At 36.6% G+C, this 24,178-nt stretch overlaps 1 protein-coding gene and 1 long non-coding RNA gene across 7 annotated transcripts in view; both read right to left on the reverse strand.

Moving 5' to 3' along the window:
* Positions 1–723: 723 nt before the first annotated feature.
* On the reverse strand, positions 724–3,007 carry LOC116874665. Its single transcript, XR_004384047.1, has 2 exons — positions 1,522–3,007; positions 724–893 (listed from the first exon to the last, which is right to left on the reverse strand). It is a non-coding gene; the product is annotated as an uncharacterized LOC116874665 (long non-coding RNA).
* A 690-nt stretch (positions 3,008–3,697) lies between these two features.
* SEC22A (SEC22 homolog A, vesicle trafficking protein) overlaps positions 3,698–24,178 on the reverse strand; it is a 71,676-nt gene continuing 51,195 nt past the window's right edge. For 5 of the 6 annotated variants that reach the window (XM_032869503.1, XM_032869505.1, XM_032869509.1 and 2 more), the window contains exons 6-7: positions 13,602–13,667; positions 3,698–4,339 (exon numbers count right to left, since the gene is read on the reverse strand). In XM_032869503.1, coding sequence (XP_032725394.1) covers positions 4,139–4,339; positions 13,602–13,667 — 267 coding nt within the window. In that variant the 3' untranslated portion in view covers positions 3,698–4,138. Of the gene's footprint in view, positions 4,340–11,974; positions 12,113–13,601; positions 13,668–24,178 lie in introns of those variants that run through there. The other variant, XM_032869510.1, reaches the window with a different exon arrangement.

The raw sequence follows: 24,178 nt of genomic DNA on the forward strand, positions 1-24,178 counted from the left end.
GGCTGAGTGTTCAATTCGATCCGAGTGCTGGCTGCTTTGGAAGTACAGCTGATCCTTGAATGACACAGGTCTGAGCTGTGCATGGCCACTTACATGGGACCTTTTTACAATTAAAATACTATAAATGCATTTTCTCTTAAGATTTTTTAAAATGAAAAAAAAAAAAGATTTTCTTAAAATGTTCTCTTATCTTCATACAAAATATGTTAATTCACTATGTTAATAGTAAGTCTTCCAGTAAGCTGTAGGCTATTACTAGTTAAGTAGTTATACATGGATTTTTGACTGCACAAGGAGGGGTTGGTGCCCCTAACCCCTGCACTTGATGTTTGAGGTCAACTGGAATTTATTCATTCTTTTACTACATACTCCAGACAGCTCTTTTAAAATGAACAAAAAGTTTCTTAAAATAAAAATCACTCTCTCTCTCTCTCTCTCACACACACACACACACACACACACACACACACACACGTTTCATTGTGTCTCTTGGAAATCCAACAGCTCAGAGTGGGGTCCCCAGGTTACATAGTAAAACTTTTGGATTAAAGGCTAAGCAACTCCCTTTTGGGTCGGCAGCTAATCTCAGCAAGAAGCACTTCTACAACCTATAAGTTAAGGCTCATACGACAAATCTGCTCTGTGGAGCCCTGACAAATCAAGTCAAATGAGATTCTAGACGTGGCTTAATAGGAATGGAGCCAGACATTTCTCCAGACTAGATTCCACTGTGAAAAAGACCACATTTAATACAAAATAAATGTGCTAATCCAGGGACAGCACATTCACTTGATATAAATCATAAAATTACAAAATTAGGTAAAGATTCTCCATGTCTCCATTTGTCTCAAATGGATTTTCAAGCCAATTTTAGCTTAGGATAAGAATTTTTCCTAATGGGAACAAAATCCTCTATTAACCACACCAAACATTCTTAAATGCATTCTGAAAGCTGTTACAAGTTGAGGATTTAAGGCACAATCACGATATGCAAATATCTAAAACAGTTGAGGGTTCTGTTCATTTTAGGATTTCACAGGAGCCCTGTGCCAACATTTTTTATCAGAATCCCTCAGGAAGAAGTTCCCCCTGAGGAACTGGTGTACTCTGACTTACAGACAGAGCTAGAGTAGTGCAAAACTTGTTTCCCTTCTTCTAAGCCATGACCTTCAGGAAGTTCAAGAGTCAAGTTTTACACCTGATAACAGCATCATGTTCCCTCTTCCTTCATTTTCACTGATCTTGTTTTTCTCCCTTTCTGTTCATATTTTATTGCCATTGCTGTGTAAGTCTTATTTTGGTATCATGCTTCAAGTTCTTTTGGGAAGGAGGTCAGGTATAAATACATTACAAAAACAGATTAAAAAAAAAAAACCCAACAAACAAACAAAAAACCCCAAAACCCCAAGCAAAAAAAAGTAATTATTTTTAGGATATAAAAGAGAGTATCTATGCCTTCACGGCATATCTTAATAAAAAAGCAGTATTTCAGAATTACCCTAATAGATACCCAGGATTGACAGACCACACCTGAGCTCATTAAGTCCCCAATTCCCTGATTTCACCAAGAGCAGACCTATTTCCTGAGTACAACCTTAGTTATCGCCATCAGTCCCCACTCTGGTGGGGGAGAGCCCCAAGGCTAAGGGATTAGAAGTTGTATGTGCTTAGCTCTGTGACCCTAGATAAGTCATTAACATTTGATTACCTTAGTTTCCTCCTTCATAACAAGAAGGCAAGTAATTCTCCTACACTACAAAACTCATTATAATTAGGTAAACAGAGACTTGTTCTTTAAAGTAAAAGTACAGTATAAACGGAAGATATTACTATCATACACTTTAGAAGTCTAATGAGCTTAAGAACTTTACATTCATGGCAAAAATTTTTCATTCCAAATTCATAATAGTTTCTTTGGCAACATCACAGAGACAGAGAAGTTATATAAACACTCAGCAATGCAGACACCAAATAATGAAATAAAGCATTTCTATACATAAACATTATTTATGCCTATTTTCATATTTATACATTAAGATGTAAACATCCCATTATCCAAAAGAGCAGTGAAAACAAAACAAAACAAAAAAACAAATTAAGCCTTTAAAGACAGCTGGTGAATTTTAAAATGTCCCTGCTGAATGCTCCAAACACCAAACACTATAATTCAATAATTCAATAAGAAGAACCAAACTGAACCAAACTGGTAAGCGAGCCATAAAGTGTCAATATATAGTAAAATCGCAGAATGTTCCATCTTCTTGGCTAGCTGGCTATTTACAAGAGAACTCTTCTTGTTTTAACCATTAGTTCAGAAAAATCTTTCTAAACTGAACTACTTCACTTTCCTGGCTCAGTAAAAAAGTACAAAATAACAAACATACATCAACTTGATTTTGCTGATTTAATATCATGTAGTATATCTTGGGGTAGCTCTAGAATATACATAACTTCTGTGCAGTTTTGCTAGAGGCACAAAACTGAAATGGAATTTCCTGTTTTAAATAAATCCCTGATATTACAAGCTTACTGTCTTCCTTTTGCCTCATTCTCCTAAAAGGGGAGTGCAGCAAAAACTTCTAGTTAAGCAAGGTTTTACAGTTGCAGATATACCTACATAATATGGGTTCAGGCAAACACGGTAGTTCAACGACTTTACCCCTCTGGACTATTCTGCTTAATAAATACACCCAGTAACATGAATTATACGTAACGGGTCCATCATTTTCTGGCTATCAAATTTTAGTACCTTATATATATACTTTTATAATCTTTTCTTTAAAAAACAAAAGAAAAATCATTAATGAAGGTACCTTCCAAAACCAGGAGAGTTGGCAGATTTTGCTAGTGGAATCAAACTGTGCTTCCTATATTATTAATTCATAGCTGCTTGAACGTTTATTATTATCAAAACGCAAACAAGTTCTCTACGATACAAGGTGCTGAACTCTTCGAAGCCACAAAATAGAAAGAGCCGCTGGGAGAAGTCGCCGTCTCATTCGGAGCACAGGCCGCCGTTTCCAGAGGGCACGACCCACACCACTGGCAGCACACACGGGGATTTTCGGCGGTATACAACACAGAAGTGAATAATGCAGAATCACAGTGAAAATGTCATTCCCTTTACAGTCTTACCCTTCTGATAATTCCACGGAGAGAGCCCCATTTTCATACTGGGTAAGATCTCTCTCACTGCAACAAAGAGCAGGCTTCGGAGATTCAGGGCCTGGGGTGGGGGGGGCATTAGGATCTAGTTAGAATTTCATAACATTTTTTGTTTTATTTCGTAGTTAACTCATGGTAAATTGATGCTGGTTTTCCTCTTGGAGTAGAGATTAGTTTGTCTTTAAACTATTTTAAGATTTAAAAGATAAATACTAAAAATAATAGTATATGTTAATACTCAAGTGATTGAAGTCTGGGGAACGATGGCTATAATCTAACAAATTCCATGTTTAAAAAGTGATTTCAAAAGAAACTACAGACAGGGTCTAGGAAGGAAACGTATGTTACTATGTTCTCAGTACTTGTGATGTTCTAGAGATAAGCTCATAAGAAGCCTTTTCCTATACCAAGTGATTTCCAGAGTTAGGATTCAAGCAAAAAATATAAAAGGAAAAAGAACCAATTCCACACCATCCCGGACTTCATAAACTCAGGGTACTGTAAGTGTGCAAATAACGTGATATTTAGCAAGTTGTTTTAAACACAAACTCCACGGCATGTTTTTATTTGCGCTATACTTGTGCCTCACAAAGGCGAACCCAGACTGTAGAGTTCCCGCTTGGTCCTCTGAGCATGTACCACACACATTTTTTGATTGAACTCTTCAGAAGGATTCAGAACCGCTGGCCAAGTCTCCAAATGGCTTCTGACTGTTCTTCCACGGTCGTGGCCCTGGATAGAGAAGCCTCCTCCTCCTCTGAATAATAATCCCGCGACTAACATGAGGGGTTTGCCTAGCAGGTGCTGCACGCTCCCAGGCATGCCATGCGGACTTAAAACAAAAAAGGATAGCTGGCGAGAAAGAAAGCAGAGCTCCTCGAGTGTGGTGAACAGTCTCTTCATCACAGTGGCAGTTAAGATATGCTCCCTCCTTTTCCCCCAGAGGCCAGGGCAGTATGTCTGAAGGATGGGGTCAGACATCGTAATCAGGAGCCTTGCTCTGGGCTTGCCTTAGCCAGATCTGCAGTGTAACAAATGCTCCCACAGTCACATGAAAGAAAAGCTGCCACAGGTTGCGCAGTTCATAGAGATACATGTTGCACAGACAGATTAAACCAAAAGTCAAAAAAGATTTGACATTCCGCCAGCCGGTGTAGTAGACAAGTAAGTAACACTGTTCAAAATATAAAATGAAAGATGATTAGGGTTACAAGAAAAGAAATAGATGCTTCTACTATAAAATTTTAACAGGCCACAGTGTAAAATATAAGAGTGGAATAAGAGGATTTTTCACCTACAGATAAGATAATGTAACCTCTTTAAGACATTCAGCTATGAAAGCACTACAGCTTGAAAGGAAAGCAGATTTTTCCTTTTATGTTTGTCACTGTCAAAAGATCCATTTTGTATCATATTTTAAAACAGAGTCACAACTGGATGACTCCCTTGCAAAGAGGCTGAGCACATCACACATTCCTCACCCCAGAAAAGTACAAAATACCTCAAACAAACCACAGCAAAATGGACTCTTACACAACCTGATCTACATATTAACGAAATCCACAAATATTTACTGCTCTCCCATTAAGTGCAAGGAACTAGTAAGTAAGGTAGAGCATCTGAGTGAACATTTGATGTTTATTGAGGGCCAGCTACAAGCTAAGCATTGTTTCTTTAGTTTCAAGTAACGAAATAAAGCCCTTGCTCACACAGAACTTAAATTCTAATGGAGGGAGAAAGATTATATATACAAAAGATCATATTATGTATATAAAATACCAAATAGTTATGTCTTAAAATAAAAGATGGGACAGGGGGACAGAGAATGTAATTATTGCTATTTTAGAAAACAGAATAAAGAAATTACCCCCCCCCCATAAGCCCGAATCCTGGGAGTCACCTTTTCCTGCTTTATTTTTCTCCACAATATAAACACACTTTACAAATGTGCTTGTTTTGTCTGTTATATATATTCTTCCAATAGGATCTAAGCTTCATGAGAGGAGAGATTTTTGATTTGTTATCCAGTGGGCACTTTATCCAGTGCCCAGAATAGTGCCTGGCACATAGTAAGTGCTCAATAAAAATCTGTTGAATGAATTGTTTTCTAGACGAGCCTAAATTCACAATCTGTTAAATATAGGAATTATATGTGATTACAAAGTCTTAAGAAAGACGAAGAAATTGTGAAATTCTATCCAGGCGTCAGGAGAGGAAGGACTTTAAGGTGTTTGCAACAATGCAGAAAGAATGTGGAAATGTTCTATTAAATCTTTTTATTTCTTTAAAAAAATTTTTTTTAAGATTTTATTTATTTGACAGACAGAGATCACAAGTAGGCAGAAAGAGAGGAAGGGAGGCAGGCTCCCCACCCAGCAAAGAGCCTGACATGGGGCTCAACCCCAGGACCCTGGGATCATGACTAGAGCCAAAGGCAGAGGCTTTAACCCACTGAGCCACCCAGGTGCCCCAAATCTTTTTATTTCTTATACAAATTAGGACTTTGCTTACTTAAACAGAAGACTGCTATCCAAGCAAAATGAACTGTAAGTACTTATTTTATTTGAGTGGTTTTCACTGTGTAAAAAAAGTTAAAAAAGTAATTTTTCCTTTTGAAATAATTCTAGACCTAGAGAAGAGTTGTAAAAATCACAGAGTTCTTGTACATTATTCACCCTACTCCCCCTAATGTTATCTTGTTGCATAACCACAGTATAATCATCAAACCACAAAATTAACATTGATACAATACTGTAGACTAATCTACAGCCTTTATTGGAATTTTGCCAGTTGCCCCATTAAGGCCCTTCTTCTGGTCCTGAATCCAATCCAGGATTGCCTCTTGCATTTAGCTGCCATATCTCTTCAAATCTGTTATAGCTCCTCAAGTCTCTTTCATGACCTTGACAGTCTAAAGAGTATCAATCAGTTATTTTGTAGAATGTCCTTTAATTTTGGTTTGCCTGACATTGTCTCAAGACTGAAATGAGGACATGCAGTTTGGGCTAGAATACCACAGAGGCGATGTGCAGTATGTCTTAAAATTGGTGATGTTAACTTCGATCTCTTGGTAAGGTGGTGTCTGACAGGTTTCTCCACTGTGAAGTTACTATTTTTCCCTTTGTAGTTAGTAAGTTCTCTTGTGGGAGGAGAAATAAAGACATTCTCAGGTGAAAGACTAACAGAATTTGACACCTACAGATGTACCCTAAAAGAATGGCTAAAGGAAAATACCTAAGCAGAAAGGAAACAATAAAAGAAGAAACCCTGGAACACTGAGAATGCAAAAAGAACAGTCAGCAAAATAATATAATAGGTTCTCCTTCTCCTCTTGAGATTTCTAAATTGATGACTGAAATAAACATTTGTAACACTGTCTGATGTGGTTCTAAATATAGGTAGAGGAAATATTTAAGACAATTCTATTATAAACAGTGGGAGGCAAAGGGACATAAAAGGAAATACAATTTCTATGTTTCATTTGAACTAGTAAAATGACAACACCAAAAAACTGAAAAGTATGTATAACACAATACCTAGAGCATTTAAAAACCATACAAAGAGGGGAGAGGGAATCATGGGTGTCTCAGTCTGTTAAGCGTTCCACTCTTGTTTTTGGCTTAGGTCATGATCTCAGGGTCATGAGATCAAGCCCACATTCCTGCTTGGGATTCTTTCTCCCTCACCCTTTGCCCCTTCTCCCAATCTCGCATGCATGTGCATTTTCTCTCTCAAAAAACAAAACAAAACAAAACAAAACCAAAACAAACAAACAAAAACTATGCTAAGAAATAAACTCAAAAACACTACAGATAAATCAAAATGGAGTTTTATAAAATGTTCAAGTAACCCACAGAAAGATAGGAAAAAGAAAACATAAAAATGAAAACCAGCAAACAAAAAATAAAAATGGCAAACTTAAGCCCAAATGTATCGATTCTACAGTAAATGTAATGGCCTAAACACAATAATTAAAAAACAGAGATTGGCAGAGTGGATTAAAAACAGCTTTTAAATCTACCAGAAACTCACTTCAAATGATACAAGCAAGGTGAAAGTAAAAAGATGGAGAATATATTGTGCAAACATTAATGAGAAGAAAGTAGAAATGGCTATATTAATATCAGATAAATATAAAAATATTTCCAAAAAAAAGAAATGGCTAGAGAGGGTTATCATTATATAAGATATTATATAATGATATATTATTATAAATGGATCAGTACACCAAGAGGGCAATAATCCTAAATGTGAATGAGTCAAACAGAGCTAAATGTGCAAAGCAAAAACCGATAAAACTGAAATGAGAAATATACCAAACCACAATTAGAGTTAAAAACTTTGGGGCGCCTGGGTGGCTCAGTGGGTTAAGCCGCTGCCTTCGGCTCAGGTCATGATCCCAGGGTCCTGGGATCGAGCCCCGCATCGGGCTCTCTGCACAGCAGGGAGCCTGCTTCCCTTCCTCTCTCTGCCTGCCTCTCTGCCTACTTGTGATCTCTGCCTGTCAAATAAATAAATAAAATCTTAAAAAAAAAAAACAAAAAAACTTCCTCTTCTTTCAACCGATAGAACGAGACAAAATCAACAAGGATACAGAAAAACTGAGACCCATCAAACATCGTGATCTAACTGACATTTATAGAGCATGAAATCAGCTACAGTAGAATATACATTCTGTTTAAGTGCTCATGGAATATATATCAAGACAGCCCATATTCTGAGCCACAGAATAAATTTCAACAAATTTAAAAGAACTGAAATCACAGAGTGTTTTCCAACCACAATGGAATCAAACTAGAAATCAATAACGGAAAGAAAACTGGAAAATTCCCAAACTCTTGGAAGCAAAACACAATTCCAAATAATCCATAATCCACAGGTCAAAGATGAAACCACAAGTATAAAAATTTTCAAATACACTGAGATAAATGAAAATAAAAATGCAACAATGGAAAGAGCCCAAATATCCACTGATGACTGGATAAAGATGACATGGTGTGTGTGTGTGTGTGTGTGTGTGTGTGTGTGTGTAAACCATTATATAAACATATATATAATGGAATATTAATCATCCATAAAAAAGAACGAAATCTTACCATTTACAACAACATGGATGGAGCCAGGAAGTACTATGTTAAGCAAAATAAGTCAGTTAGAGAAAGACAAACACCATATGATCTCACTCATATGTAGAATTTAAGAAATAAAACAGAAGAAATGTGGAGGGGGGGAAGAGAGGCAAATCAGGAAACAGACTCCTAATCACAGAGAACAAACTGAGGGCTGCTGGAAGGGAGGTGGGCAGAGGGACAGGTGAAGTAGGTGATGGGTATTAAGGAGGGCACTTGTGATGAGCACTGGGTGTTGTATTTAAGTGACAAATCACTAAATTCTACACCTGAAACTAATATTACACTATGTTAACTAACTGAAATTTAATAAAAACTTAAAAAATAAAAAAATAAAAATTTTAATAAAAAGTAAGATGAAGGGACACCTGGGTGGCTCAGTCAGTTAAGTGGCTGCATTTGGCTCAGGTCATGATCCCAGCGTCCTGGGATAGAGTCCCACATCGGGCTCTTTGCTCCGTGGGGAGCCCGCTTCTCCCTCTGCCTCTACCTGCCACTCTGCCTGCCTGTGCTCTCTCTCCCTCACTCTAACAAATAAATAAATAAAATATTTTTAAAAAAATAAGATGAAAAAATGCAACATATCAAAATCTACGGGACACAGATAATAAAATGCTCAAAGAGAGAAAGGTTTAATGCTAAAAGTATATATTACAAAAGAGAAAATTCTCAATAATCAAAGCTCCCATCTCAAGAACCTAGAAAAAGAAGAGCCAAATTAACCATAAGCAAGCATGAAAAAGGAAATAATAAGGAGAAATCAATAAAACTGAATATACGAAAAAAAAACACAAAACAAAGAGCAGGTTCTTTTAAAAAACTGATGAAATTAACAAGTAAGTCTGACCAATATGAAGAATGAAATAGAGAATATCATTACAGATCATACAGACAGCAAAGAGATAGTAAGAGGATGCTACAATCAACTCTACACATGTAAAGCTGGTAAGATGAAATAGATCACTTCCTTATAAAATACAAACTATCATAATCCATGTATTATGAGAAAGAGAATTTGAATAACTGTGTAACAATTAAGAAAATGGAACTTAATACAGATTATACAGTCACGGTAATCAATACTATGTGGTACTGGCAGAGAGACTGACACATAGATCAATAAAACAGAATATAAAACTCAGACTCTCACAAATATGTCCAATTGATATTTGACAAAGATGTAAAAGTAATTCAGGGGAGAGAAAAAAGCCTTTTCAAAAAATGGAGCAATTGGCTATTCATCCACAAGCAAACAAAACACAACACAAAACCAAAAACACAAAAACAAACTCTCCAATCTAATCATCTAAGTCTCACATTTCATACAATCTTATACAAAATTTAATTAAAAATGGATCATGAACTTAAATGTAAAACATAAAACCAAAACTTTTAGAAGAAAACAAAGAATCTTCAGGGTCCAGGATTAGGCAAAGAGTATTAGACTTGAATCAATGGAATTATAATATTGGATGGTGACAGATGGTAGCTACATTGTGGTGAGCACAGCCTAGAGTATAAACTTGTGGAATCACTATGTTGTACACCTCAAAACTAGTTAGTACTATGTGTCAACTATACTTCAATTAAAAAAAAAAAGTTCTTAGACCTGATACCATAAATATTTTTCCATAAAAGAAAGAGCTGATAAAATGAACTTTATCAAAATTAAAAACTTTTGCTCTGCAAAAGACCTGGTTAAGAGGATGAAAAGACAAGCTACTGACTGGAATAAGACACTTGCAAATTACATTTCTGACACAGGGCTGATGGCTAGAACTCTCAAACCTGACAGTAAAAACCAAATGATCCAAGTAGAAAATAGGCAAAGACATGAAAAGATATTTCACCCAAGAGAACACATCGATAACAAATAAGTACCTGAAACAATGTTCAATATCATTAGCCATTACGGAAATGCAAATTAAAATCAATATGAGGGATCACTACACATCTGTCAGAATGGCTAAAATAAAAAACAGCGGTAACAACGAATGCTGGAGAGGATGTGGAGAAACAGGATCACTCATAACAATGCTGATGTGAGTGATGTAAAATGTAAAAATGTAAATGTAAAATGGAATGCCACTCTGGAGAACTGTGTCTGTCTCAATAAAACTAAGCATGCAACTACTATAAGACCTAGCAATTGGACTCCTAAGCATTTATCTTAGAGAAATGAAGACTTATGTTCTCACAGAATCTTATACATGAATGTTTATAGCAGTTTTATTTATAATAGCCCCAAACTGGAAACCCAGATGTCCTTCAGTGGGTGAATCATTAAACAAACTGTGGTACATCCATACCCTGGAATACCATTCAGCAGCAAAAAGGAACAAACATTGATATATGTGACAACCCGGAAAATTCTCCAGAGAATTGTACTGAGCAAAATAATGCCAATCACTAAAGATTCATACTATATATGGGTCCCTTTATATAACATTATTTAAAATGAGGAAATTATAGAAATGGAGAACACATTAGTGGTTGCCAGAGATGAAGGGGCAGGAGAGAAGTGGATGTGGCTCTAAAAGGGCAACCAAAGGGGTGCTTGTGGTGATATGAATGCTCTGTATCTGCCCACACTGACATCAATATCCTCGCTGAGGTAATGTATCATAGTTGTACAAGATGGTGCTACTGGGGGAAACTCAGGTAAAGGTTATATATCTCTCTCACAGCTATTACAATTAACTCAAATAAAAAGGTTAATAGGAAAAACAACTTTATACTCACATACATATCTGCAACTTACTTTATAGACAACTAATATACACACTATGCACATGCACATACAAAAAGAATGAGATATAGAAAGTGTTGCAGAATGTTAATAATTTGGTGGCTCTAAGTGTACTAGTCTTTCAACTTTTCTGGAAGTCTGAGAGTTTTCAAAATAAAGCACTGAGAGGAAAAAAGAGAAGTCTCTGGTTTCTAGATCTTTTGATTTCTTCTTTCAAATGTTCCATAGCAAGATTACTCCTATCTGGCTGAGTTCTGTGGGTCCGTTAAGTACCCCCAGCCTGGAGAAAAAGCCAAGAAACTACATAGTCGTAGCTCTTGAGGTCTGATCTAAAGGGGATTAAAAAACGACTTCACAACTGGAGATGGAGCATGTTAAAGGTAAAATATAATCACGCAGGTTTTACTGTGGAAAAAAAACCAGCGTTATTGTCACTCTGCTCAGCATATTCGGGAAGTGTGCAGTTTCATGCCTGTCAAAAAGAAAACTGACTTTCTGCTATTCTTTTTTTTTTTTTAAAGATTTTATTTATTTATTTGACAGACAGAGATCACAAGTAGGCAGAGAGGCAGGCAGAGAGAGGAGGAGGAGGCAGGTGTCCTGCTGAGCAGAGAGCCCGATGTGGGGCTTGATCCCAGGACACTGGTACCATGACCTGAGCCGAAGGCAGAGGCTTTAACCCACTGAGCCACCCAGGCGCCCCTCTACTGTTCTTTTTTAAAGCACGAATCCATTTAACTTCTCTCTAGTAAAAGAACACCTGGGTGACCGTCTCCTCTGAGAACGATTTTCAGCTGTTCCAGGTAATGTAACAGCGGTCTGCCTTTAGAAAGCCTCTCTAAAGGCAACAGCGGGGCTCTGGAGTCGCGCAGACTGGGGCTGGAGGCACTGACGATAAGACCTTGCTAGCCCTCAGTGAAAAATGACAATGAAAACAAGATTAGCATGGGACTTTCTGTGAGGATTTAATGGGTACAAGGAATATAAAGAACTTGGCACACAGTAAGAACTCAATACATTTTGCTATTATTAGTAGTATTTAAAAATATAAACAATGAATCTTGGAACACTGAAAAAATAAAATTAAACTAAAAAAAAATTTCATTAAGGCTCTTTGATAAAAAGTGATTTTTAAAAATATAAATTAATGAAGGAATAAAATTATTTCATTAAGGCAAAACAGCCAAAAGTATATTTTACAAGAATTACTCATTATTTTAAAGTTAACATTTACTTAACATTGTTTTAGAATCATATGAAATAATGCATATGTTATAAAATTTTAACTGAATAACCTTATAGAAATTATACAAATATAGAAATTTTGCTTACAGACAGCATAATATACTGGAATGAACACAATATTTAAAATCAGAAGACCCAGAGTTAAGTCCTGACTCTACCACTTCCTGGGCTATATGATTTCTGGATAGTACCCAAACTACCTCAAATTTCTCATTTTTAAAAATGAGATAATATCCTCTGTGTGACAGAATTGTAGACATTAAAGTTTTTTAAAAAATCTACACAAGAATATTTCATAAAATTAAAGCATTTGTGACATTAACAAATACAAGTTTTCACATTTCCTGCATGAAATGTCATTCATTGTAGTTAAATCTGTCAAACTGTATAGAAAATTTCTAAATACAAATGATTAAGAAAACTAGGGGCTTTAAAAAAATATGAAACTAAAATCTTTAATCTATCTTTACATAAAGTCAAATGTATATATTCAAAGTATTTCACTAGAGACTTCTGAGTTGTAGGTAGCCTTATGTTTGCAGTCCTCAATCTTTCTAACATTCTTCCTACGCAAGCCAGAGAAATGTGTTACTTATAAGTTAGGACAAAAGGTCTTGCCTGCTGTACCACATTTCAGCAAAGACATTCCTCAGCTTGAGTGACTGGCATGGTCACCTCTCCCTTTCCTACAAATCTGTGCTTCCTCTCTTCTCAGGAATGCCAGTACCCATTTTCCTATCACCAGGTGCAAAGCCTCCTGGCTCTGTAAGTCTAGGTCCTAGGAGTCTTCCTCCTCAGTGTCATTCCCTCACCCCTGATCCCTACTGCCATTATCAGAGTTCACTCTCTCACCGCCTTCTGCCTTAAGTAATGGAATCGCCTCCCAACTAATTTCCTTTCTTCCAATTTCTCTGCTCTGGCAATCCACCCCATTCCTCACTACTAAATTAAATATCCTAAAATCCGCTTTGGCTGTTTCCTGTTCAGACTTGCCCAAAAGTACAAAATCCTCATGCTCAAGTATAAGCAGAGCCCTGAGGCTCAATAATCCATCACCAAAAAATCTAGAAGTAGCCTTTACCGCCACAGGCAGATGACATACTGCCACTGAAACCTGACACAGAAGAGTGCTAACATTAAGTACACTGGGATCCAGGTCCATTCAAAATGGAGATGTAGATCATAAAGTTAACAGAGGCTCTAAAGAGAGGTAAAGATCTCAGACATTTTATTTATTTGAAGTGCACAAATAAGAGAATACGTAAAACAAACAATAATAGGAAAGTGTTTCTCAAAAGTTGGAGAGAACCTACCTGGTAAAGGCAGGCTGCTGTTCCAAGGAAAAATGCAACAATGTAATTAAAATCTTCACCATCACTCTGCAAAAACAAAATTAAAAATTACTTTTTTCCTGGTGGAAGCCCATTTCCAAAAACAATCCATCAGGATAGGATACAGCAATGTTTATGCACAAATGGTCAAATTTTCAATCAAAATGTGGTATGTAAAAATTCTCAAGAGTCCTGAAAGTTCCAAGGAGTGTGAGGTACAGAAAGACTACCAGTGTTCCTTTATGTTTTGACCCATCAATTTCACCTTACCCATATGTGCAAGATGAAATGAAATGAAATCACTTACGTCAAGGGGTTTTAAAATGGTGCTAGAGGCCATTAAGGAGATGGACCTTTATGTACATCCTCACCAGATGAAGCTAAGAACTTTATTTGGGCCAAACTACAAAGATTCTAAAGACTCTGCCCGAACCGCAATTGCTGTAGTAAGAGAATTTGCTTAGGGACAACCTTAGCAGCCAATTATATTCAGCCAAGATTGGTTTTCTGCTGCCAACATCAAACAAAATTCGTTGTAAATGACACATACAAACATTCCTTTTTTGTCTTCTTTTAAGCTCTTGACTTTTGTAACCTAAAGGGACACAATCTGGGTTGTTACCAAATCTGTGCTCCTCAAGCTACAATTCTGAGACCCCAAATAATTGCTCTTATTTTATTTCAGCTCTGCCTCTTTTCTTAGTCAACCCAAGAAAAGATGAAAGCCAATGGGAAAGTTTCCACATAAGGTAAAAAACCTCTCTTCTCTATTGAAAAAACAAACAAACAAACAAAAAAACCCCATAAAACGTACAACACCCCAGTGGCCTATAAGTCAGTCCCACTCACTAGGATTACTACTTGACTCAAATAGATATTGACAAACCTTACTATCAGGTAAGCACATCACTGAAATGTCCAATAAAGTAATTTGACATGATTAAAAAAAAATTGAAAAGTTACTGTCCACTAGAGTGTGCTAAATCCCAATGAGAACAGCGACACATGCTGTGTGAGAATACAGACACCCAGAAGAGATACATCATATAAAGAATGTTTTTCAAACTGATGCAAAACTAATAGAAAACCCAAGTGTTTTTCTATTCTCTTTTGAATCCTCTTAAATATATTAAATTTCTTTCAGTGTTTTTATAAAGTGAAACATAAAGCCCAGACAGGAGCCTTACATTTGGCCCTTATTTTAGAAAAAATACCTTTAAACAATGAAAATTTTCACAAGACATGGGAGTGTCTCTCATGCCCATGTCTTCATGAAATAATACACAGAGAAAATTCCTTTCCCACTTGCTACTGGGCAATAGAACTGACCATAAGGCAGAAGGAGAGTTGCTTATCTTAGTGAGATGCTCTTAAAATAGGAACCATCAATCTGTCTGGGATGCTTAGGCCTGTTCCACCTCAGAGCCAAGGAAGGTCATGAAACATTTCTCTCTCTCTTTTTTTTTTTAAAGATTTTATTTATTTATTTGACAGAGAAAGATCACAAGTAGGCAGAAAGGCAGGCAGAGAGAGGAGGAAGCAGGGTCCTTGCCGAGCAGAGGGCCCGGTACGGTGTTTGATCCCAGGACCCTGAGACCATGACCCGAGCCGAAGGCAGAGGCTTTAACCCACTGAGCCACCCAGGCACCCTGTTCATGAAACATTTCTAACTTTAATAATTATAAGACTAAGTTCTGCTTGCTTTTTCTTAGTCCTTTATTTTTTAAATGATTTTTTTTTCTGATCATAAAAGCTTATGTTTATTGTACAAAATCTGGAAAATAGACTGTTACAAAGAAGAAATGCATATAGTCTATAATATCATAACCCTGGGATGATTACCACTAACCATTTCATGCATTTTCTTCCAATCTTTTCTATAAAATCATACATGTACATTAAAAAAATGGAGTCATACTTTTATATACTGCTTTTTAGTACTACACATTCTATCATAAATACTTTAAGATAATGAGTATTTCTCAACCACATGATTTGTAGCGATTATACAACCTTTCGTTGTGGGCCTATACCACTGATTTAATTACCCTACAATTGGATATTATTTTTTCCCTTGATTTACAATATCACTTTATGACTCTCTTAATTGCCTTTGGAACACTTAATGGCACGTTTGTGGAGTCAGTCAGACCTGGGTTTAAATCTTTACTTACTATCTGTATAGTCTTGGACTATTTAACTTCAATTTCCTTTTTAAAAAAATAAAAGTTGTACAGATTAATAACATTTACAAACAGAGAATAGTAACTGGCACACAGTAAGTACTCAAAATCATTCACCAACTCCTCTCTCCTTGAGGCTACCATCTGCATCATTTATCGAATTATTAGATTACCTTCTAAGTATACTGGTCTTAACCTCAAGTAGACTCCAACCTGTCTTTTTTTTAATTGAGGTATAACTGACATACAACATTATATCAGTTTCAGGTGCACACACCGTAACAATTCTTTATTTGTATATGTTGCAAAATGATCACAATAAATCTAGTTATCATCTGTCACCGTACAAAGTTACAAACTTTTTCTTGTAATGAGAACTTAAGTTCTCTTATCTCCTTTCAATATACAATGCAATATTACTGACTATAGTCACCATGTTGATGTTATATCCCCATAACTTATTTAGTTTATAACTGGAAGTTTGTACCCTTTGACCCCCATTTCACCCATTTATCCCACTTCCCTAACCTTCCTTCAAGGCAGAAAATCAATCTTACTACTTGCATCAAACTGCATATAGCAGGAATTCAATAAATGTATGCCAGGTTGAGCTGAGCTTAAAAAAATCTATTTCTACGTGCCAAAGATTGTCTGTGCATTTTCCATTGTATTTTGCATTCAATAAATATTAATTAAACACCTACAGGCCAGGTATTATATTACTAGACCTAGAACAAAAGACAACTAAATCCATATGAACTCAAGGAGCTTACTTTCTGATTAAGAAGGCAGATACATTAACCAACAATTCCCACTTAAAGTGATAATTGATGGGACAGGTGTGTGTACAGGGTATAAAAGGAGACGACTGGAGACACATCTAAACCTGCATGGAGAAACAAAAGGTCAAGGAAGTAAAGCTTAATCTGGGTCTTGAAGAATGAACTAGTAGAAAGGTAGACAAAGTAGGGAGAGAATTCCAGGCTAAGGGAATAATAGCACATACGGTCTCAAAGAGGGAAGAGCCTAGGATGACTCCAGCCTTCTTATTAAGGCAACATTTGAATTATAGCATTCACTAAGTTGGGAATATAGGAGGAAGAGTAGGTTTGAGAGCAGAAAAAACTGAGTTCATTTTGGACATGTGATTTGGGAGGGGCCAATGTGACATCCAAATAATTATATTTCATAGATTTAAGTCAACTTCAGGAAAGAGTTGGCTCTAGAGATCCTACTTCAGTCATCTATTTAAACAGTTGTTAAATGAAGGCCTAGGACAATCAAATGTAAGTCTTAATTCTTGATTGGCTCCTTGAATGGAGAGAGAGAGAAAAAACTATAAAGGATATTTAGTCAACTGTAGAAATTTGAATATGAATTTTATATTAGATAATACTGCATTGATCTTAAAAACCTTTGGTGTAATAAAGGTATTGTGATTATGCAGGAGAATTCCTAGCCCTTAAGGCATACATACTGAAAAATTTTCAAATAAACTTGTCATGATACCTACAATTTTATTTTCACATGATTCAGGAAAGAAAGAAAAAAAGAAGTGCAAGTAGGTATACAGGTGGGTGCTAATTGTATTGTTTTTTAAATCTTTCTGTAAGTTTGAATTCTTCTAAAATAAGAGGCAGTGGCAGGAAAGAGGAATACAAAAAACTTTTTAACACTTTGCTACCACTAAAATAAATGTAATAGATCTCTATACACTGATATAAAATGATCTCCTATATAGTGTTAGGTGGAAAAGATGCAAATAAGCATGGAGTATACTGCCATTTATACAGAAACACTCTGAAAACAATTATATAAGTAAATATATAAATTCATATGTACTAGCATACATACATTCTGTCTCTAGAAGTATAACCCAGTGGTTGATTCTAGGGAAGAGAAATGGGAAAAGAATGACTTATTGTGACAACAGGCTTTGGAATTACAGGCTTTGAAACTGTAGGCATGTGTACATTTTACTGTGTGAGGATGTGTGGGTATGTGCACAGATTAACTTCTTTTTAAAAAGCCATCATGAAAATACCCAAAGAGAAGGTGAAAGTTAAGAAGAATATTAAAGCCAAGGGCAGAACACTGGAGAATGCCACTATTTAAAGGACAGGTGAAGGAAGGAAATTTACCAAATAAATGGGAGGAACAGGAAGCCAATGAAAAAAGATACAATAGGAGAAAATGGTTTCATGAAAATAAGAGAATGTCAAGAAGAACAATGTAGCAAACTATTAGTAGTGATTTATCTGCTTCTAAGTTTTTGAAAATAAATACTATTTCTGAAATTAAATAGTTACTTTTTTTTTTTAAAGATTTTATTTATTTATTTGACAGACACAAGAGGCAGAGAGGCAGGCAGAGAGAGGAGGAAGCAGGCTCCCTGCTGAGCAGAGAGCCTGATCCCAGGACCCTGAGATCATGACCTGAGCCGAAGGCAGAGGCTTTAACCCATTGAGCCACCCAGGCGCCCCTAAATAGAGTTACTTTTAAAAAGAAAACCTGAATAGTATGTAAGGTGAGGCAGAGAGGCCACAGAAGACAAGGCCTCAAGAGTGACTGCAGCATTTGGCAACTGGAAGGATTCTAGAGAGCTTAATGGTCAGTATTTGAAAGAATTGAGGACAGAAAAGAGATCACAAGAGACTAAGAGAATAGAGGGAAGGGAGTGGGAACAACAAACAACAGTTTATCCTTTCAAAAACAAGAAGAGAATCTACGTCAAGAAGTTTGTTTGTTTTTAAAGACCGGCAAGCTATGGCATGTTTATGAGCTGAAAGCGTCCTCTCCAGTAGAAGGAAAACGAAATGCAAGGGAGGGAACAGCTAGTAGTCGAGGGAAGGTGGGACAGAGGCTTGGAGTGGGGACAGAAGTGTGTGTATGTGGGGAAAGACAACAGAGGGTTGAAGGCAAGAGCAGTGTGGGACAGATGTAAGGAGTTCAAATAAAAAAATTTTTTAAATGTCACTTTCACCTTTAGGGGAATGCTAGGATACCAATACACTGCTTTGAAAACTAACAGAGGAAAAGAGTATTTTTTTTTGAAGGTGAGGATGAAGAGATAAACAGAGGCTTTATATGACGGTCACACAGTGTTTTCGGATGATACCATTAAACTGTTTGTAATAATTGGGAAATATTCCCTTTTTAATCTTAAGTGGAAAAAAAGGGCACAAACTTATATAATGGATATGACATTATACAAGTCTATGTATATATGTATATGTCTGTATGTATGTGCATATGTATATAAATACAGAGAAAATTTGGAGATGATTTTTATCTTTATACTTTTTCCCCTCTATTCTTTAACAATGAGCACAGAATCAGGAAAAATACTTTTAGTTCTTTTGAAAGCCAGTAAGTAAGCACTGCATCTTGGCATAGATATTATGCCACTAAGTAAGGCAAAAACTTCTGTTGAGCTTTAATAGGCAGAAAACAATCTATGGGAAATAACTCAAGGAATAAAAGCTGATTATTTCCTGCTTTGTAGTAGCCATTAGAAAGAATTTCAGAATCAGAGAGTCTTAGAATGCTAGTACTGAAGTGGTCCTTGAGTCTCTCCAAAATCTGCATCTTGCAGAACAAGAAAATGAGATCCAAGAAGGTAAAATAACCCATTCAAGGTCACTGGTTACTGGCAGATGTGACCAGGTAGACTGAATTCCAGGCCAGCATTTCTACTGCTGTATCAGAATCCTCAATTTTTTCCTAATGCACCACATGCAAATTATTTCTAGGTTGGTACCAGCTTAATTAGTATCATTGTCTCAAGGTTGATCGTTAAAGGAACACAGGCAATATAAATCTAGTGTGATAAAAGCTTATATATTCACAAGATGCCAATTCACAATAAACTTATTAACATCTCTAAACTCAGAACAAAGTTAGGAAATGAGTGAAAATAATCTAATTTACACATTACTTGAACCCCAAATCAAATTTACCAGTTTAAAATAAAACTGTACTCATTCTACACCTCCCCAGTTTGAACTTACATTCCAAAGAAATGCTTCAGTGCTATATTTTTTAATAAATTCCTTATTACCGTAAGAGGCAGTTATTAATTTAGAAGAAACAAACACAATGAATCTTCAAACAATGTTAACAACATAGGACTGTTGACTCACGTGGGTTCTCAAATTGAAATGCGCCTCAGGCACCAACTTACATACTAGCAGATAAATGTGGCAATCATTTTTCACATTCAGAAAGAGGAGTTAAAATTCACGGCCTTAAGAAGGTAAACTTTAATATCAATGTAATACTCACACTCAGGAAACAGAACACATATTTTCAGCTAGATCTAAAAATATGATCCCCAAATAAATCCTTGGCTCTTCAATCAAGTATTAAAGAAATGCTGAGGCGACTTACTCTGTGTACTGCCTTCCTGCCTCCTCTATGACGACCATGATTTCAGTAACTCTCCCACAGTCAACTTCAAAACAAGTAAGTTTAAGTCCCATGTCCTGGAATTTGCACTTGAGTCTACATAGCACACCATCTCAAAAAGATCTTTTACTCACCAAAAATTATCTACAATGACTCTAGGGATTATTTCTAACACAAAATACATGATGAACCACAGAGAAGGCTGAGAGTATGTCTTAAATTCAACGGCTCTAGTGACATTAAAAAGGACCCTTTTGATCGAGCCCCGCATCGGGCTTTCTGCTTAGTGGAGAGCCTGCTTCCTCCTCTCTCTCTGCCTGCCTCTCTGCCTACTTGTGATCTCTGTCAAATAAAACAAATAAAATCTTAAAAAAAAAAAAAAAAAGGATCCTTTTATCCAATACAAGTCATGAATCATAATAAAATGGACTCCAATGAGGGAAAATTAAAAGCAAGAGACCTCAGGCCCACAATTCTGTATGTGTTTTTAGGTTAACTTGGGATGAAAGGATGTACTTTTTGAATATAGTTTGTACCCCTAATCCTACTCTGGTTAACCTCTAAATTTATCACAGTGCCCTCTGCAATCTGGCATTCCTTTCTCTCCTTCTCTTTGCCTACTGTCCATTCCATCCTTTAGGACACAGAATCCTCAGAAGGTAGATATTTCCAATGCTACACAGTGCTCCTTCATTATTCTTCTAACAAGACATGGAAAAGTATTGCCAAGCACCAGTCACTTACCAAAGCATTTTCCTCTATACTGATATAAAATCCCCAATAACTCGAATAATACGAATCTCTACTTTTAGTCCAATGAATTTCCAAAAGCAATGATTCTCATTCAGGTGAGGAGATCAGAATTTGCTGGAAAATCTTCTTAAACTACCTATGAGTGACAAACTACCTGTGGACAATATTCCCCCCCAAACTTTGTATTCTGTTTCCTTATTCCCTTCTCTGAGCATCCGTTTTAGAAACCTCAATTATTGATGAGTGTATGTGGAATATGTCAGATGGCTATGACAGAACAAAAATTTAAAACAACCCTAAAGGAACCAAGTAACCAGGTGTCCATAGTTTCCAGTCAGCTAAAATTCCCATATGGAGCAGTTTACAGTTCCTTGGATCAGATGAGAAGGAAACACTGTTGGAATAAATTTAGTCTTGGACAACAGTGAAAAAGAGAATTCTGTATCAAGCATTAGAAATACACATCTCAAAGATACAAGCATCCATTGAGTTCCCAAATGATAAATGATCTACGAATAGAAAAGCCCCTTTTTCCCTACTTGTAATTTACCCCATGTGTCCTTCACACTCTAGCACCACAGTTTTAAGGAACCATTTAAAACAATCAAAAAACCTTGAAGCTTCTAGGGAAACTGTGGACTCTAAGACATTGGCAGTAAAAAACTATAAAAACTCAGGAAAATTGCTCAGACTCCCTTTAACCCCCATAAAAATATTTACCTTTACTCTACTGAAATGTTACTTGAAAATCTACTTACTAGGTTGGGTTAACTGAAGTTGGATTTTTTTTTCATGCTTAAATAATAGGTGCTGATACACACTCATTTTTATTACTTAAAATCTGAATAGTATATTCATATGGTTCAAAGAGTAAAAATAATATATAAGGCATATACTATGAAGAGTGTCATTCCTACTCTGCTTCTCATCTGTCCAGTTCCTACTGCATGTTTTAGTCTCTCATTGTTCCAGAGTTTCTTTATACAAATTAAAGGATATTATTCTCCCTGTCCATCTTTGGCGGGGGTATTTGGGGCTGAGCTGAGAGGGATGAGTGGGTATAGGGTCAGGGGGCTCTCCATTGCCTGTCTCAAAATGGCCACTATTCTCAGCAGGCACAAAACTGTACATCTGACCTAAAACATGAATCACATCTCTAGACCCAGGTTCCACCCTGGCTGGGACACTGACATCCCCTCCTGGCCTGTGTGAACGGGAAGGCTCAGCCCCTCTGTGAGAAGAGAAAGCCAACCCACCATTTTCTAAGAGGCGACTGGGTACAACAGGCTATACTTTAACTGTTAAGTGGAGCCACACGTAATGAAAAATCAAAGCCCAAAGACTGCTCCTCCCTTCCTGGTCTTTGTTTTAATGTTGCTGTGTGGTGTGTGTGTGTGTGTGTGTGTGTGTGTTTAAATTAATCTTTAGAACAGGCTGATGGAAAATTAAGCAGTGTGTGTTCTACAAAGAGTTCCCATATAACTGGCTCTTTACCTGTTCACAGTTTCCTCATTATTAACATCTTACATTAATGTGGTACATTTGTTACAACAAATGAGCCAACAGTGACACATTATCATTAACTAAAGTCCATAGTTTACATTAGGGTTCACTCTTTGTGTTGTACATCCTTTGGGTTTTGACAAATGTATAATGACATAACCACCATTATAATAACTACTCAAGAGTTTCACTGCCCTAAAAATCCCATAGCCCAACTCCTCATCCCTTCCTACCTCCCTCCAAACCCCTGGCAACCACTGATCTTTTTACTTTTCCTAGGATGTCATACAGTTGCAGTCATGTAAGTATGTGGGTTTCTCAGACTTCTTTCATTAAGTAATGTGCATTTAAGGTTTACCCATGCCTTTATGTGGCTTGAGAATTCATTTCTTTTTATTACTGAGTAATACCCCCATTGTACAGACTGCCACAGTTTATTCTTTCACCTTTTGAAGGATATCTTAGTTGCTTCTAGTTTTTTGAAATTGTAAGTAAAGCAGATATAAACATTCATATGCAGGTTTTTATGTGGGCACAAGTTTTCTATTCTTTTGGGTTAATAGACCTCGGAGCATGATGGCTGGATCCTACAGTAAGGCTATGTTTAGCTTTGTGAGACAGCCACACTATCTTCTAATGTGACTGTGCCATTTTGCACTTCCACTGGCATTGAATGAAGAGTTCGTATTGTTGCATATCCTAACATTTGGTTTTGTCAATGTTTTGGATTTTGCCAATCTAGGAGTTTAGTGCTATCTTATTGCTGTTTTAATCTGCAATTCCCTAGTGACATATGATGTTAGACATCTTTTCATGTGTTTATTTGCCATCTGTATATCTACTTCGGTGGGGTGTCTGTTCCATTCTTTTGCCCAATTTTTAATTGCATTATTATCACAACTTCTTGAGTTTTAAGAGTTCTTTGTATGTTTCGGACACACGCCCTTGGTCAGACGCGTTCTGCAAATATTTTCTCCTTGTCTGTGGCTTATCATTCTCTTAATGTCCCTCACAGACCAAAAGTTTTTAAACTTTCATGGATTATATTTTTGGTTTTGTATCTAAAAAGTCATTACCATATCCAAGGTCATCTCGGTTTTCTCCTGTTATCTTTTCTAAGTTTTATATCTTACATTTAGGTCTGAGATCCATTTTGAGGTTTTTTTTTTTTTAATTAAAGGTATAAAATCTGTGTCTAAAATTACTTTTTTGCTTGTGGATGTCTAGCTATTCCAGCACCATTTGCTGAAAAGACTTTTCTTCCTCCACTGAATTGTTTTTGTTCCTTCATCAAAAATCAATTGCTTGTACTTGTATGGGTGTATTTCTGGGCTCTTTATTCTGTTCTACTGATCCATCTGTCTATTATTTTGCCAATGTCACACTGTCTTAATTGTGACAGCTTAAGAGTAAGTCTTGAAGGAGCGCCTGGGAGGCTCAGTCGGTTAAGCATCTGTCTTCGGCTCAGGTCGTGATCCCAGGGTCCTGCCCCGCTCTGGATTCCTCGCTCAGTGGGGAGTCTGCTTCTCCCTACCCCTCTGCCTACAGCTCCTTCTGCTTGTGTGTGCACTCTCTGTCAAATAAGTAAATAAAATCTTTAAAAAAAATAGTAAGTCTTAAAGTTGAGTAGTGTCAGCGCTTTGATTTCATTTTCCTCAGTATCGTGTTGGCTGTTCCGAGTCTTTTGCCTTTCCACATAGGATCATTTAGTCA

Source organism: Lontra canadensis, unplaced genomic scaffold (assembly GCF_010015895.1).
Source record: "Lontra canadensis isolate GAN:19392208 unplaced genomic scaffold, GSC_riverotter_1.0 scaffold38, whole genome shotgun sequence".
NCBI lineage: Eukaryota > Metazoa > Chordata > Mammalia > Carnivora > Mustelidae > Lontra > Lontra canadensis.